Source organism: Zingiber officinale, chromosome 9B (genome assembly GCF_018446385.1).
Source record: "Zingiber officinale cultivar Zhangliang chromosome 9B, Zo_v1.1, whole genome shotgun sequence".
Classification (NCBI taxonomy): domain Eukaryota; kingdom Viridiplantae; phylum Streptophyta; class Magnoliopsida; order Zingiberales; family Zingiberaceae; genus Zingiber; species Zingiber officinale.
This window is the reverse complement of record NC_056003.1, coordinates 112,077,012-112,094,091: the sequence shown is the minus strand read 5'-3', so window position 1 is coordinate 112,094,091 and position 17,080 is coordinate 112,077,012. Positions and strand designations below refer to the sequence as shown.

Here is a 17,080-nt window from a genome sequence, read left to right as displayed (position 1 = left end):
CGAAATTAAATCGAATCTCAAATGAATTAAATCGCTAAAATGGTTATTCAAGGTTGACTTGATTTTTTTCACGAGTTTAAAAATTTTACTATTTTAAACTTCTTTGATTGATTATTAAAATTTATAATTTTTTATTTATATATTTACCATGTTAATGAAAATTTTATTGATAAACATGATTCACAAACTTTATTTGTAAAAATTGTTCATGAACAATTCATAATCCTTGTTTATGAATATAGCTAAACACATGTTTATGAATATAGCTAAACACATACGTATTCTAGCTTTTTCATTTAATTTAACAAGATGCCCAAATTTATTTATTTAATTGACTTTATATGAATTGAACGAACATAAATAAACTCTTATCAAATTAAACACTAAATTTGTTCATAAATGTTTGATTCATTTACGGCCATAAGCAACCATTGACATTGGTTCATTCATTCACTGATAGAAAGTTGGATGTACACCACAAAACCATAGCAAAGTTTTACAGATTTTCTTACTGCAACAAGGTAATTCTACATTTCTGTCTTCTGAAATATACACATGAAACAAACTTGTATGACACAATTCTGATAAACATCATACACCAGTGATGAATATAGTTCCGGTTAAATTGGTACTATAAATGAGTTTCGAATATCAAGAAACTGGCGAAGAAACCATCGACAAATCGCTTTCATCCGCTTCATGAATGGCGTCATCGAGGTCCTGTCAATTCATCTGGGGGAAGGTTTTCTGTCGAATCTACAACCCAGCTGCTATTAACGAAGATCGGCTTCTCCCGCCTCACTAACTCAACCTTTTGCCATTCCTCCCACCTTTCTGTCAGTCCATCTCCTTCGAGCATTCTTACCACCTCTGACATCTTGGGTCTTTCCATCGGTGTTCCGCGAGTACATAGCAGCGCTACCTGGATAAGTGACTCCACTTCAGCATCGACGTAGGTGTTTTGCAAATCTGGATCGACTAAAATGTCAAGCTTTTTCTCGCTCAGAAGTCCTTTAACCTGAAAGCAATAGAATCAACATGATCAATCACTTCACCACAAAAATTGAAGATATTTCTAATTTTATGTTCATACATTTAACCGCAATATAATACATCAACATGAAAGATTGAGATGCTGTAATAAGGGATCAAAGTAAGAACATATCGACTAAGTAGACATGTTTTTGATCCAAGGCAATTTGAATTTTGCTAGCTCTTACCCAATCAAGCAACATGACATCGTCATCATTTGCAAGCCGCGCGAGGTCAAATGCTCTCTGGCCTGTAATCAGTTCCAAAAGCGTAATTCCGTACCCAAATACATCAGTCTTCTCAGATGATTTACCGGTTGACAGGTACTCTGGAGCAATATGACCTATCGTTCCTCGAACAGCAGTTGTCACATGTGTATCCTTGTAGTCCATTAGTTTGGCTAAGCCAAAATCCCCAACAACTGCCTCAAACTCCTCATCCAACAAGATATTTGCAGCTTTTACATCACGATGAATGATTTTGGGATCGCAATGATCATGCAAGTAGGACAGCCCCCTTGCAGCACCCAATGCAACTCTAGGCCGAATTGACCAATCGAGTGGTGGCTGTGACGGCGGACGATCTGAGAACGAGTGCAAAGCTCTAGCATCAAATTGTTTTGGCATAGTGGGGAAGTGAGAAGACTCCATTCATTAAACTAAGGAAAAGACATTGAAAATTGAAGATAACAAATACCTCTTAAGCATGATGCAACACTTCCATTAGCCATAAAAGGATAAACAAGCAATCGTTCAGTAGGCGTCATACAAAATCCACGCAGTCGAAGTAGGTTGCGATGCACAGCCATGCTAATCATCTCAATTTCAGTTTGAAACTGGAGCTCCCCGCCCGGGGTGCGTTCTTCTTTTAGCCTCTTCACAGCTACAAGTGATCCATCTGCAAGCCTTCCTTTGTAGACTTTACCAAATCCACCTTTGCCTAAAATGTTTTTGTTACTGAAATTATCTGTTGCGACTTGTAACTCCCTCAAAGAAAACCTTTTTAGCTGGCCCAAGTGAACCTCTGGGTCTTCTTCGGCTGCAGAAAATTCCAGGAAAAATTAGAAACCAAGAACAGGTGTTCCTTACATTAACGCACGATACTAACCAGGTACATCAAAAAAATATTCTTGTTGTCTGCGACGACGCCACCAGACAAAACCAATAGCAGGGGCAGCAAAAAGCATGGCAGCACCAGCAGCCACACTACCAGCTATTGCTCCAATGCTAGTAGCACTACTTCCTATTGAGACGTTTAGCATGCTTAAGACTTCCAATCACTATTTTTCACCGATGGTTATCAATATAATGAAAAAGATTCAAAATATCATATTGTTTGATGTCATTGATAAGAAAAGGAACAAAATAATTTGTATGGGAACACAAAAAGAGATGCCCACCAAGAGTCTCGCAGGACTAAAATAATTGTTCCATAAACGTTTAATACCTACACAGAAGTTTCAGCAACATTTCCATGAATTGGAATAACCTACTAGACAAATTAGCTTGAGCAAACTGAGTGCGGTTAAAAGCAAACTATATATAGGAGGCCATCCTTCATCTTTTCTCTGTAAGAATATTTGTTTGTCACACTTGAGGGAAATGATAGAAAGGACTTGTGTGTAGCAGGATTGCTTAGTAGCTGGGTTGGGCTCCACACTTAGACCCAACCTATAACTGGGTCAATGAGTTGGTTACTTGTTGACCTGGTTATAATTGTGAACTGGGGCCGGTTCAAGCAAATGTCTTTTTTTTAGTGTTGGAACCACCTATTAGCCAATAGTTCTAATAGTTACTGATACGGGATGTTATACGCAGACCTCGGGGTGACGTGGAAATCAAAGTCAAGGTGAGGTGGCGGTCCAAGTCAAGGAGCACTCTCGACAAGGCTTGACTCCTCACCCAGCGCTAAGGCCATCCGGGCATAAGGTACCTAGGGCATTGCTCCTGTGCTAGAACATAGCATATAACCGATTGTCTCTGAGCCCGATCGTTCCTTAGACACTCAGGTTTAACATAATACTGGCATGCCATAAGACTGGCAGGGAATATATTCGGCTAGGCCCCAAGGACCTGGTCTTCCACTCTCAAAGTACTACTCCATATACAGTCAGTCTACCACTCTCAAAGTACTACTCCATATATAGCTGGTCTGACATATAAGCTTCCATTGTTTATTCACCCACCCTCCTATATATGGACGACCGAGTATAAAGCTGATCAAGGTTATAGGGCTTAGCATCCTTATCTCTGCAACGTAAACATACAAGGTAACTCTCAAAAGAAACCTAACCAGATTCCTAGAGCTCAAGATATCACTTCAGAGACATGCCTCCAAGTAGAAGCACGACCAGCTAAAAGCATCGGTCGGGCCTTTCAGGGCTCGGTTTCTCATTCTCTAGAAGCAAGCATCCTTGCACAAGGTCGGTTGGGCATAGAATTGCCTGGACTTAGGGAGCTCGGTTCTCTACTACATAATCAAATCTACATCACTCAACATATATCCGAGCAGCCTTAAGGGCTGAATGCCCTACCATACTCAATACTCTACCTATGCAATATGCAGTTGGCCGGCTAAGTGCCCGGCCAAGATACATTACAACACTGTTAGAGATTTACAACAACATGTCAGAGAATCACAACAACCTGTCAGAGAATGACAACCGTTTGTGAATATTCTTCTGTTATTACATAGACATTCGATGGAACCTTTTTCGAAGGTGACTCTACACTTTCCTTTATTCGGCACATTATGACAGCATATTCCTTCAACCGCTTTATTAATGACGTCAGTTACAAAAATAGTGTGCACGAGTAACGGAAGATTCCTCGGACGGGGGCTATACGCCTCCTAGGTTATATGTATTCCCTTACTGGACAACTTCTAACACCCGACATTCTCTGCCATCTTATAATTGCGGAGGTTACAAAGATGATATATAAAGGGGGTCCTCTCTGATGACAAGGTACACTCAATATACTTTATTACCCGCGCGTCCTGCTACTAGTTGACTATTCTACTTCCCGCTCGGACAATACACTGACTTAAGCGCCCGAGGGCTTTTGCCGGGGACCGCTTCCCTGGTTTTGGCACTGACATTCTATTTGCTCGTTTGAGTGTGTGCAGAGAGGATCTGCACACCAGCCCATAGCCCCTTCTTCGATCTAAAAGTCTTCGTCTGGTTAACGCCGCAACCACCTACCCAGCGCACCATCTCCAGCTTTCAGACAGGATCAGTTATAATATATTTTTTTTGGACAGTTGAGATTATTTGATCATTTCTTTATTAATATCTACGAATAACTGGCCATTATTTCCTAAACTCTGTAAATAGGCTACTTATTTCATTATTTTTACATACTTCTCTACTCGTCTCTAAATTCTGAAATCTCGATTGTTTTCAACTTCAATTCCAATGAAAGGAACTTCATCTCAGTCTCGAAAGTGTAAGTAAATAACAATTCCAAATGTGGATTCAACGATATTCAATTTATTGATGATGAACCAGATCAACTTCTAACGGCCGAGACGCAAAAAAGTATTGAAACTTCTAAGGTTCAAAATACTTTATCTTTAAAATCGACTAAATATTTTGAGAAAATCACTCTTCCGTTTGAAAAAATACGTGCATAATATAAGTATTGCTAAGCCTCTTATAAATTTTAATCGGGTGACGCTTATGGGCCATTGAAGCGATACATCGAAATGAAGCACCCAAACGAGTTTAGAGTCGAATGCTCTCAAACACAATTGTTAGATTTTTCTCAACTAGTGGAGGTGCCGATTCTAGTTTATTTATATATTCTGATATTAAATTAAAAGACTCATTAGCTAAATTTATTTATGTAGAACATCTTTATTTTAGTTTTGGGTGTAAATGCACATTTGAGGATTTGTCAAGAATAACTTACTCCAATTGCTAAACATGTTCCCTGAAATAGATTCACTAGTATAATTAAAAAATTAGTGAGACAAGGTAAAAAAGATTTAATTGAAGAATTTAGTAAATTAAATAATAAGATATCTTTGTGTTATGATATTTAAAATGACCATTGGTAAATTCATTTGTATATGTGTATGACTTGCCATTGCATTTACCACTCTGGGTCAATTAAAAAATGTTTATTAGCATATCGAGTCTTTGATGAAACACACATTGCTCACAACATATCTCAATTAATGTGCTTAATTTTAGAATATGAATTAACTTATAAATATTTTTAATATCATTTAATAATACTAGTTCTAATACTACATGTATTGACAAACTTACATTTATATACCAACCTGCTATTGGTGATTTATTTTTTCATATTTGATGTGTATTTCATGTTTTAAATTTGTGTCCAAAATGGATTAGAAAGTTTAGAAGTCAAATCAAATAAAATTAAACCAAATTAAAATTATTATTTCTTATTTGTAGTTACAGCATAATTAAACAATAGGGTAGATTTTGTAAAATTAATGGAATGAGACCTACAAAATTTCCACATAATGTACCAACATGTTGAAATTTAATACATAAATAATTATAAAATTCAGTTCAGTATAGAAAATTATTGTGTTCATTTTTTGCACAAAATACTAAGAATACTAATGTATATATATTTTTGCACTAATAGAATATATGTAATAGTATTTGACAAATTTTAAAAATATTTAATGATACAATGGAACAACTATATGGTGTTTATTATCTTACTTCTCATTTAGCTATAATGAATTTTTACAACATGGATTAATTTTAAATGAATATATTACAAATGAAGTTTTATCTCCATGCGTGATAGCAATGAAGGCAAAATGGGAAAAATATTTTTTTATCATATTCTTGATATTTATTTAATTGCGTTTGTTTTAAATACTAAACTTAAATTAAATGTTTTGCTTAAAATTTTAGTAATGTATTATGAAGCTGTCATTCCATTTGAAGATTCTTCTTCTCTCAATCTCGCTAATATTATACAAAATACTAAAAATCATGTATATGATATTTATAAAAATTATAGTTAAACATATGGATTAGAAGGTATTGTGTCTAAAACACAAAATATTAGTAGCACTAGTAATTTAAAATTTACAAAAGCATAACTTTTATTAAGAGAACAGACGACATATTCACAAGGATCCTCAAGTTTTAGATAGGAACTTAAAAATTATTTACGACTTATTTTAATTTTAGTGAAAAAGATAGTGAGTCGGATTTCAATATTTTACGATGGTGGTCGCAAAAGACTCGAAGTCATCCCATCCTCTCCATCATAGTAAAGAAAATTTTAATTTTTCCTGTGTCAATCGTTGTTATAGAACAAATATTTAGTTCTGGAGGTAATATCTTAGATGAAGTCGATGACTTTGTCTCTAGAGTTTTTGAAAGTATAAACATTACTTAATGATCGGACGAGAGCTTTAAGAAGAATATAAGGAATGCAACTTTTAGATAACAAGGTAAAAGAGTTTGATATCGAAGGAAATACCTCTATGGAAATGAAAAATGGAAGTGAATACCAACGTCATTCCCTAAGATAATAAGGGTAAAATGGTAAGCAAACTATGTGGACTTTGAATTCCGTATACTCTAAGGGAATACATAGGTAGCTTAAATAAGTTTAAATTTTTATAAAAAAAATTATAAATTTTAAAAATAATTTTTAAGTTAAAATAAAAATAATAATCTTGAACCTTCGCGAATTGTGAACTGAACCATAACTAGTGATTCTAAACCATGCACTGCAATCACCTTTAAAGGTAAATTAAGGGTTGACATTTTTCGAATCGTTGAACTGCAGTTTCGAATCGTTGAACCGGCAATTTCTACAAAAATTTTAAAGAAATAAAAATAGGAATTTATTGCTAATCGTGCTACTGCCAAAGATATATATATATATATATATATATAGAGAGAGAGAGAGAGAGAGAGAGAGAGAGAATTGATATGCTGAGGACGACTTCTTGCTGATTCGTATGCGCCCAGGTGCCTCTAATGCATTGGAGGTGCCTTTTTTTAACAACGTTGAGGTGCCTTAATTTTTTTTTTTTAATCTTTTCTAAATCTTAAACCCTAAATACATATATTATACTATTTTTTTTAGTTTTATATTTTTTTAGATTGAACACTATAACCCAACCCCTAAACCTAAAGACAAAATTTAATTGGCTTAACTCGGAGCTAAAAAAAAGATATTAAACATTGAATTGAGGCACCTTGATTCGCTTGGATGGAATCTAGGCGCCTCAACATCATAAAAAAAATTGATGAAGGCATCTCCAATGCATTGGAGACGCCTTGAGTCAGGTCCGGGAGTCCGCAGCGTAACAAATTCACATATATATATATATGATGATGATGATGATGATGATTTTCAACACCAACCACTTCCACTCGGCACTTTCCTTGAACTAGTTAAAAAGAGACAAACTCTATTTAACGAGTTTAATATAAGACCAAACATGTCATACGATTGTAAGATGAAGTGACCATATACAAAAAGCAAAGTCAGTGAAAATATTACAATATACATCCATTTATTTTTTCAAATTTGATTTAAATAAGAAATAAGGAAAAGTACCTTGACTTGAAGAGGAAGGTGGAGAAAGTGGAGATGATGGAGTTACTGGAGTAGTATTTAATCTGTTATTCTGAAAACTGCAGATCGAGAAAACAACTGAACTTTAATGACAACACAATCAGAAAAGGAGCAAACAAACAGGAAATTAATAACACTGCAAACAACCTGATTGGAGTAAATCGTGCGAATGATCCAGTTATCGGAATATTACCTGTTAGATCGTTGCTAGATAGATCCCTGTATGTTCATTAACAGGATAGTTCATCTTTGAAAGGAAATTAATATATTATATAGAAGAAAACACTTGACATGGATGGCATAAACTCACAGAACTTGAAGAGTTCCAATGTTGGTCAAAGATACTGGAATTTGGCCCGATAGACTGTTGTTATTGAGCCGTCTATCCTTAGACAAAATTAAAAGAAGAAAAATGCAGTTTAGAGATGTTCAAAGTAAGGAGGAAATCAAGAAAAATTTCAATGATTATTAACTTCATTATTTTATTTAATATACCAAATACTATTCACTAAGCTATATGCAATACAGTTTCAGATATAAAAATGTGAGCAAGGATTTGTTTTTACAGTGAACTGATAGACCACAACATTATACTGTTAAGAAATGTACCCCATTATGAATCAGTAAATGCTTACTACCAGTAAATGATCTTATTTCAACCAATAATGTATGATCTTCATGTCTTTATTTTTTATGCATAATAATTACACAACTCTTCATGTTTCTCACAATCAAAGAGTGCAAATACCCAAAATCTAGCAAACCAACATTGCAACCCCATTGCCATAAAAACCTTAAGTATAGAAGTTAACTTTGTAAAGCAACTTTAGCTGCAAAATATGAATGCATATCCCAGAAATTTCTCTAACTAATGTGTGTGTGTGCGCGCACACACAACACGTGTGTAAAGAAGCATTCGACTTAATGCAACTTTGATTCGTTAAGGAAACATCTGCAAGGGGAATCCATCATATTACAATTTTTTCATAATGAGAAAAAGTGTTGTAGAATGGAATACAAAATCAGGCACATTATTGTTTTGTTTTGGTCTGTCTGCATGAAGAGTAATTAAAAGATCTTAGCAAGAAAAAGGATATTAACTTATTTAATTTATAAAAAAGTGAAGGAAAAGGAAGACATACAGAAACCGCAGCTTTTGCAGATTTGCAAGTGAATCAGGTATTCCACCCGTGATATTGTTAAGATACAGATCCAGACTCACCAAATTTGACAAATTCCCAAGCTCACTTGGGATTGGCCCACTAATGCGGTTACTGTAAAGTTCCCTGTTATTGGAAATAGAGATGCCCTGAATCGTCATTACCTCAGTACAACAAAAATCATGGACAAACAATTATTAGCAAGTATGCTTTTTATCACATCAAATGTATTTCAGGATAACAAATTGAGGATAATGAAGATCACTTGAATTGCAATGTAAACCAATATCTGGTGGATATTTCACTAATTGCAGTTGATATATTATTGCATAGCATTTTCTCATAATGTATGTTTACATATTTTCTACTATGTGAAGGCAGATTGGTGAGCTTAGCATAATGCATGAAGATGACTGTTAAGCATACTAGTACAACAAACCGATATAATTAAATAGAATATGAGTCTATGGTAAAGCAACAAAGTCACTCAAATATAATGATGCAGCACCACGTTGCAAGCAATGAAGCTCGACTTGAGAAGGTAACTGATGCAAAGGTGGGTAGGTTGTGAAGATGAAGAGGCGTAGAAGTGATGAAAAGGAGAGGTTCATGGTGATGAAGGTGAAAGAAGAATTAATAGTGATGCATGATAGATCACAAAATCAGGAATTCAGCAATCCAGCACAACACCAAGCTATAAGGAGACAAAAATAAAGCACTACACTTCTCGCAACAATAATTTACCAAACAGAATTATTCATTGAAAGACAAATTACAAGAGGGAAATTAGAGTCTTTTCAAAGGATCACTCTTAACTAAAATTGGATATTACTACCAAACTAGAAGATAATAAACTTTTGAAACCTGAACAATTAGCAAAATGCAATTACAAATTAAAAAATTGAAATTGATTTCCAGTTAACATTATTCTTCTCCATAGAGGAGAACTTGACTTCTAGCAAATTTTTGTCATTTTTTCTTGGGTCATCATTTCCAAATAGAGGGAGTAATTTCTTCACCAACTTTGTGCAACAATATTTCTTCTTTATCTTTTCTCTTTGAATGTCACTTCCAGTGAGAAATTGAAGCACTTTATTCTTCCTTTTAACCATTTCCTTCCTTTTTAGTCACCCTTTCCAACAAATAAGGAATGTTTCAACTTATCATAAGGCAAAGATGAAAAGTCCACTTCAGCATAAATAGTCATGGGCCTGAAAGTGATAGTAATAATAATGAATTTGCACATGTGAATACAAATGCTCAAATTTTCCTAGTAAATTAGTATATTTTCTTAATTAAAAATTGAACTACTATTTAAATAAGTTAGCAAGTTAAATAAACAAGTATTGTAATTAATTCTATTCAATTTGGCCAAATAAAGTAGATATGAAGAATATGAATACTTTTAAAAGGTACATATTATGAGAAAATTTAAATTAATGAATGCAATGTGAAAATTTACTATATCACTAAGTGCTTTATGTTAAGCATTACTTAATACATATAACAATTATGACTCTTATATGAAAAGTAGAGTTCTCATTGGTAGACAGAAGCAAATTAACAAACTCAGTTAGTTGATAAGTATTAAAGTCATTAGTAAGAATAATAGAAAGTATGCCAAGGAAAGTCTTAGTTGATTTGTAAATTTTTAAGTTGATGTCCTGCATTAGTAATTCATGATATTCATTTTGTTCAGTTGCTTCTTTTGATATCTTCATTTTGTTCAATTTTTTTCTTTTAGCTATTATAGACAATATAAATGCCTTTCTAATCTGTTGTCCTATGTTCCAATCAACATAAAGTTCAATTTTTTCTAACAGGGTCAAATCAACAAGTGGTTTTTCTAAAGTTGCATTGTCAAGGGGTTTATTTAAGTTGTTGTTAGAGACTCCTCCAAAATGTCATTTGAGGAATTTCTAAGGGTCAAGTTATCAGGAGGTCTATTTGCGCCCATGTCTTTCATTTTAACTTAAAGTTCAATAATTGTAAGTAAACTAAATCTTGGGATGTTGTAATTTGGGTTGCTTAAGGATGATGATTTTGGTTTTGCAAATTTATTAGCCAAATATCTTTTAAAATATGATAGAACACATTTTTTTTTTATTAATTTTCATTTTGGTTCTGAACACTTTGCCAAAATTTCCAGTGTTTGTTCAATTGAGGCAAAATTATGTCGGTCAAAATAATTTACAATATCAGAGAACCAATTTAGAAATTTGATTATCCATCAAAACTAAAACTATCATGCTTAGGCCTATGGCAAACTTAATTTTCAAGAAAATAATTTAATTTTTCTCTAAACACGGGATAGTTTGAAAGTGTGTGAATATGGATATTATTTATGGAGTTAGGTTCATTCTAGTTCTCATGAATTTAAGTTTTTATCCACATAGTAGTGGGTTTATGTCTCTCATCTCTTTGTGCTTAGTAGTTATGGTGATTCCTCTCATTATGTCAATTCTAAGATATTGAAAAAAATAATAATAATAAAATAAGTTAATGTTACAATTAATGATGAAAATATATCGTGATACATGACAATGATAAAAACTGACAAGCAAGTAGTTATGCTTATAATGTTTTTTATGAATGAAAATCAAACTAAATAAGGGTTAGTGACATGATGGTATTTTCAGTGTTTATTCTACTAAATGGTGATACTCAAAAATTTATGAGAAAAAATAATTAAATGCAAGTAATTTAGTTAGCAACTAAATAAATAAAAGATAATTTTCAAAGAGAAGAAATGTTTATACCAAGAAGATACGAGTTTATTTGATGCCAAGTTGCCACAGGTCGTCTTGATCAAATTGAAAATCCCAATTAAATTTTATGATTGTAGCTACAATGGGTCTTGAATAGAATCCGGATTTCAAATCCTTAGATTGGAGTCTATGCATAGACACCTTTTGACTCTCTTGTCTCTCCCTGCTTTTAATTCCCTCTTATTCCTCTCTTATATTTTATCCTCCCTGCTTTTGACAAAGATAAGGAGGTGTAGTGATGAGGAAAAGAAAGATGTATGGTGGAAGAGGCGAAGGAGGGATTACTAGTAATGGATAATAAAGTAATGATCATTGATCATGAATTGGGCTCTATACTAATTGACATAGCACCAAGCTATAAGAAATAGAACTCGGGCCGAGATGGGAACTACTGTAGAGGTAGATAGGTTGTGAAGATGAAGAGGCATAGCAGCAAGGAAAAGGAAGGGTACATGGTGGATGAATGTGAAGGAGGGATTAGTAGTTATGGATTGCAGTTCGGTGCATGAAGCTCCTACCCGTGCGGGGTTCGGGAAGGGTCGGACCACATTGGATCTATTGTACACAACCTTACCTTGCATTTTACAAGAGGTTGTTTTCGTGACATTAGTTATGGATGATAAAGTATTAATCATTAATCAAGAATTCAACCTTGATGCCAATTGACTTAGCACTAGACTGTAAACAACAACTAGAGTCAAGATGGGAACTGATGCAAAGGTGGGTAGGTTGTGAAGATGAAGAGGTGTAGTAGTGAGGAAAAGGAAAGGTGTGTGGTGGATGAAGTGAAGGAGGGATTAGTGGCAATAGATGATAAAGTACTGATCTAGAATTGGACTTTGATACCAATTATCCCAGCACCAAAATACAAGGAGAGGGAGACGAATAAAAAACACTAAGCTTCCCACAATAATAATTACCAGATTAAAAATATTATTGATTGAAAGATAAATTACAGAGTTGGGATCTTTTTAAAGGCTTCAACTCAACCAAGTACCAAAATTTTTAACTAAATTAAAAGATGTTCCTACCAAATTTAAAAAATACCAATCTTTCAAAACCTAAAATAGGGCAACTATCAAATACAATTACAAATTTGAAATTGAAATGTATTCTCTATTTGCATCAAACCTATATAGCACCTGACTTTTGCTTTCAACAAGTGTATAACAGCATTAGAAGTACTGTTCTGCATGATAATCTTGGGTGAATTCAACAATACTTGTACCTCTATACTTGCACTTTTGGGCAAAGTAACATAATCCAAGATATTGTATTTTGAGACTCTCATCAAGGAAGAACTGAAGATTTTATTTCTGATATGGTGTTGCACTTCCACGATATAAGCAACACAATAGGTATATTGGACAACCCAATATACCTAGTGAACATGGCTATATTAAAAAAAAAAAAACTTGATAGTCATAGAGTTGTACTATTTCTGTCACTTTTAATTGTGTGTTTGCAAAGATATAATGAGGACACAGAAAACCACTTCTTCTGTTACCTTAAGTTCAAAATATCAAAAATTTCACACAATTCAAATCTTCCAGTTTTTGGTAGTGTCAACTGATTCAGAAGTTGCAAAGCTTGGATTTAAATGTGCATGTATAAAAGCATTGCTATGTTTTTAGTGTTTGAGGAATTAATGTAGAATTATCTTTAGCAAGTCTTCTAGTAATCTCTTGACAGAATCTTTTCTTTTGGTTTTTGTCATTTTACTAGCCAGTGTTGTTGTTTAAGCAAGGTTCTCTAGATTCTTTATTATTTTCTTTTTGCTATTTGCCATGGATTTCAGCTTTTGACAGGTTCTTGCTCCAAAAAAATGGAGAGAAAAATCCATTCCATAATGATCAAACAATTCCAACATGACTTAAAAGAAATAATCTGATCATTGATAAATGAGTATCTGAAAATTTGTAGGTTGATAATAAGACAATATGAAAATGGTAACATAGGTCTAAGATGATAATAAATACCTTATGAAATTAAGCATGTCAATCAATGATCTTAGTAGTTCCAGATAGCCCAAGTTTAGTTAGGAGTGCTTTTACAATTAAAATTGAACCAGGATTTACTTTTCACAAAAAAAAAAAAAAAGATAACCTTAAACCATAATATATATGTAAAAATATAGACTTTCAATAAAGAAAATTACTTTGGTTCTGTCTAAACCAGGATGATATACCATTTTCCAAAATCAAGCATCCAGATACAAACCCTAAAGTTCAAAATTCTATAAAATCTTCTAGATGAAGAACTTACAAATATTGCAAATTTGTTAGTTGAGCAAGCTGGGGGACCAAAGCTCCAGACAACTGTGCATTTCCAAGATCACTGCAAAAAAAAAAAAAATGATATCAATGTTCCCATTATCAGAAGAAACAATAGAAAACCAAGTTTTATTATTAGTTCATTAATTCCTTATCTTACAAGAATAGAAAAAAAAAAGATGTTTTCTTACACTCTTATGACATGATTATCAGGGCTGCAAGTAACGTGGAACCATGTGCATGGATTCACCAAGGATGGATCCCAGCTCTGCAACACATTATTTGGATCATCTAAGTTGGACTTTAGGCTGTTCAATGCATCACCTGTTCAAATTCATTAATTCCAAGGCTTCAATCAAATGCTGCAGTAATTGCTCAAAGAAGCTCGACAAAAGTAGCAAATTGAACACTAAAGAAAATCAGATAAAAGACATGTAAACTTCCAAGGAAGGTTAACAAAGATCACTCATAACACTGATATAAATGCATCAACACCAATTTCAGAACACCAACGCTATTACTGGAAGGTGGAAGCAACACCATTTCCAATCATTCTCGGATACAATATCTCAATCAAGTGTTCTCACACTCGGAAACAAGAAAGGAATCGTCAATAAATGTCTGTAAACAAGTGAAGACTAGAGTACTCCTTCCAACTCATTCAATACCCATAAGCTTCAGTATGGACAAACATAGAACAACTACAACAAGCTACGGAAACAAAAGTTACCTTCCGCGTTCGCAAGAACGCGACGAATAGCAGCAGACGCGAGGATCAACCACAAGAGCCACCGCGCCATGACCTCCCCCGCGGCCGCCGCCATTCCTCCAGCTAAAACCCTACTTCTATTCTCGCTAACCTCCACCGAACAGAATCCGGAACTTGTGGCCACCCTCTCCGGTCTCCAACCAAGCTAAACAAAAAGGGGGAAACTTTGTCACCAAAACCTCCAAATCTACTCCTTTTCCGGCGGAGGAAGATCAAGGATCGGAAGAAGGCAAGGCAGGCGATTCGAATAAGGCTCTGCTCGCCCTTCCGAGTTCCGAATGGCGTAGCCGGAGGAAGAAAACGATGCAAGCGACGACGATTCATTATTTGTGATCATCTTCTTTCGGTCGTTATTGAGTAGGCGCAGATCATGTGTCTGAAATCGGATATCAAACAGGACATTCCACTGCTTGGAGAGCCGCAATTTGCCGAAACAAGCCATAGAAATGCTGGATTTTGAGCAGGATTAACATTCTCCGAAACAGCCAATCGGATCCTTTCGTATTTTTCACATTTGAACAAGTCAAATTATTAATATAAATTAGGCAAATTGTTTGCAGCTCGGTCAAAAGAGAGAGGTTGACTTTCAAATTGACTCGTGGTTACTAGAATTGAATAAATAATAATATATTGACTTGGGGTCGACGTCCTGAGTCTCCGGTCTTGGCTTCTAAATTATTTGCTTATCGTTCGTTATTACGAATTATGTTAAATATTCGTGGAGAAAAATAATAAATACCACTAAATTTTAGTTTTGGGATCCTAATTTACACCTCATAATTAATTTAACGATCGATTATAAATTAATCTCATAATTTATTTCTTTTACACGATTGAAGATGAATTAAAAAGTACATTTGAGGTGAACATAATTTATTATTTTTTTTAATTTTTTTATTAAATTTTAATAGTTATTAGCTCTTACAACAGTAGTAATCATATTGGCATCCAATTTTTAAAGGCAATTTTTTTAATCACAAATTGTTTCATTAAAACAACTTAAAAGAAATATGACAATTTCTCAAAGGGCTTAGCCAATGTTTGAGATTGCCCTAAAAGACCTATCGAACATTGGAATTGCTTAAAATTAGGTACATTTCTTTTTCATTTTACCTCTCTATCAAAGCCAACTTTTTCTTCTCTTTTAGGTGTAACAATTTTCCTCTCTTTTTTTTCTTTAAATTAAATTAAATTAAAATTTTCTCTCTCCTCTACATGTATATAATAATTTTTATAGTATTAGTTTTTTAAAATTAGGACCATAACTTAATTAGACCAGTACCATAACTGTGTTTGTGTATTAAGTTGTAATGTTAATTTTTTAAAATAGTAAAGAAAGGAATATTTGGATTAAAGAGCATTGCAAAAATTTATAGGAGTTGGAATTAGTCCAATCAAAACTTTTTGAATTTATCAATGAATTTTGATCGAAATTGATTGATGGAGCTAGAGGATTTGGATTTTTGAAAAGTTTACATGTAATGAAAGAGGATAGTAGGATGAAGGTATTTATAATGTTTATGTCTAGTTTCGATATCCCTACAATAAGTTATAAGTATGTGTCAATCAGTCAATTGTCTTAAAGTCATAAATTTTGAAAATCTTCTAATCAAATTGATTTCTCTAGGTACATATAGACTCTGGGGCATTTCAGAAACCCGTAGCACTTGGAATGAGTATGATCAAAGTTTTTTGAGTCTATTAATGAGTTTTTATCGAAATCAATTAACGTACCTAGGAGATTTGGATTTCTTAAAAGTTGACATGTAATGTAAGAGAGTAATACAATGAAGGGATTTATGATGCCCATGTTTAATTTTTACATTCCTACGATAAATTATGTGTATATATGTATCAAATGTCTGCTTTAGGAGGTCATAACTTTGACTCAGGCATCAAAACGAGACACAATTTTTTTAATCGAAACTCGAAAGAAATCTACATTTATTACCGAGTGGAACATGTAATAGTCCAGTTTTGAGTCCAAAAAATATCATTTAAAGCCTTTTTAAAGAGATCAATGAGTTTCAGTTAAAATTTATTGATAGATCTAGAGAACTTTAATCGGACTCATTCTAAGTGCTACAATTTTCTAAGTATTCCAGAGTCTATATGTACTCAAAAATATCAACTTAAAGTCATTAATAGCAATGCTCAGAAGATTTTCAAATTTTATAATTTTAATATAATTGACACATATACCTAACTTATCATAGGGATATCAGAATCATGCATGTACATCATAAATATCTTCACTATATTACCTTCTTCTATTTCATATCAACTTTTCAAAAATTTAAATCTCTTAGGTCCATCAATAAATTTGGATCAAAATTTATTGATGGACCTAAATAATTCTAATTGGACTCATTTCAATTCTTATGGAATTCTAAAGTACTCTGAAGTTCAAATATATTATTATTTACTATTTTTAAAAAATTAACATCACAGCTTAACATATCATTATTACGGTGGAATTAGTTTTTAAACA

General features: G+C 33.5%; 1 protein-coding gene across 1 annotated transcript; it reads right to left on the bottom strand.

Moving 5' to 3' along the window:
- Positions 1-411: 411 nt before the first annotated feature.
- LOC122022259 (LRR receptor kinase BAK1-like) lies at positions 412-14,935 on the bottom strand. The gene is made up of 11 exons (XM_042580209.1): positions 14,551-14,935; positions 14,012-14,144; positions 13,813-13,884; positions 8,762-8,905; positions 7,930-8,001; positions 7,767-7,838; positions 7,602-7,678; positions 2,140-2,274; positions 1,729-2,070; positions 1,221-1,615; positions 412-1,018 (listed from the first exon to the last, which is right to left on the bottom strand). The coding sequence occupies exons 1-11, from the start codon at positions 14,642-14,644 to the stop codon at positions 710-712; spliced, it is 1,845 nt and encodes a 614-aa protein (XP_042436143.1). The 5' UTR covers positions 14,645-14,935; the 3' UTR covers positions 412-709.
- Between the last annotated feature and the right edge of the window lie 2,145 nt (positions 14,936-17,080).

Excerpts from the sequence above, each read along its gene's own strand:
- LOC122022259 (XM_042580209.1), bottom strand. The coding sequence starts at position 14,644 with ATGGCGGCGGCCGCGGGGGAGGTCATGGCGCGGTGGCTCTTGTGGTTG. Across the intron at positions 8,002-8,761 it reads CTGCAAAAGCTGCGGTTTCT|ACGGCTCAATAACAACAGTC; the intron begins GTATGTCTTCCT and ends GTCTAAGGATAG. Across the intron at positions 7,839-7,929 it reads ATTGGAACTCTTCAAGTTCT|GGATCTATCTAGCAACGATC; the intron begins GTGAGTTTATGC and ends ATGAACATACAG.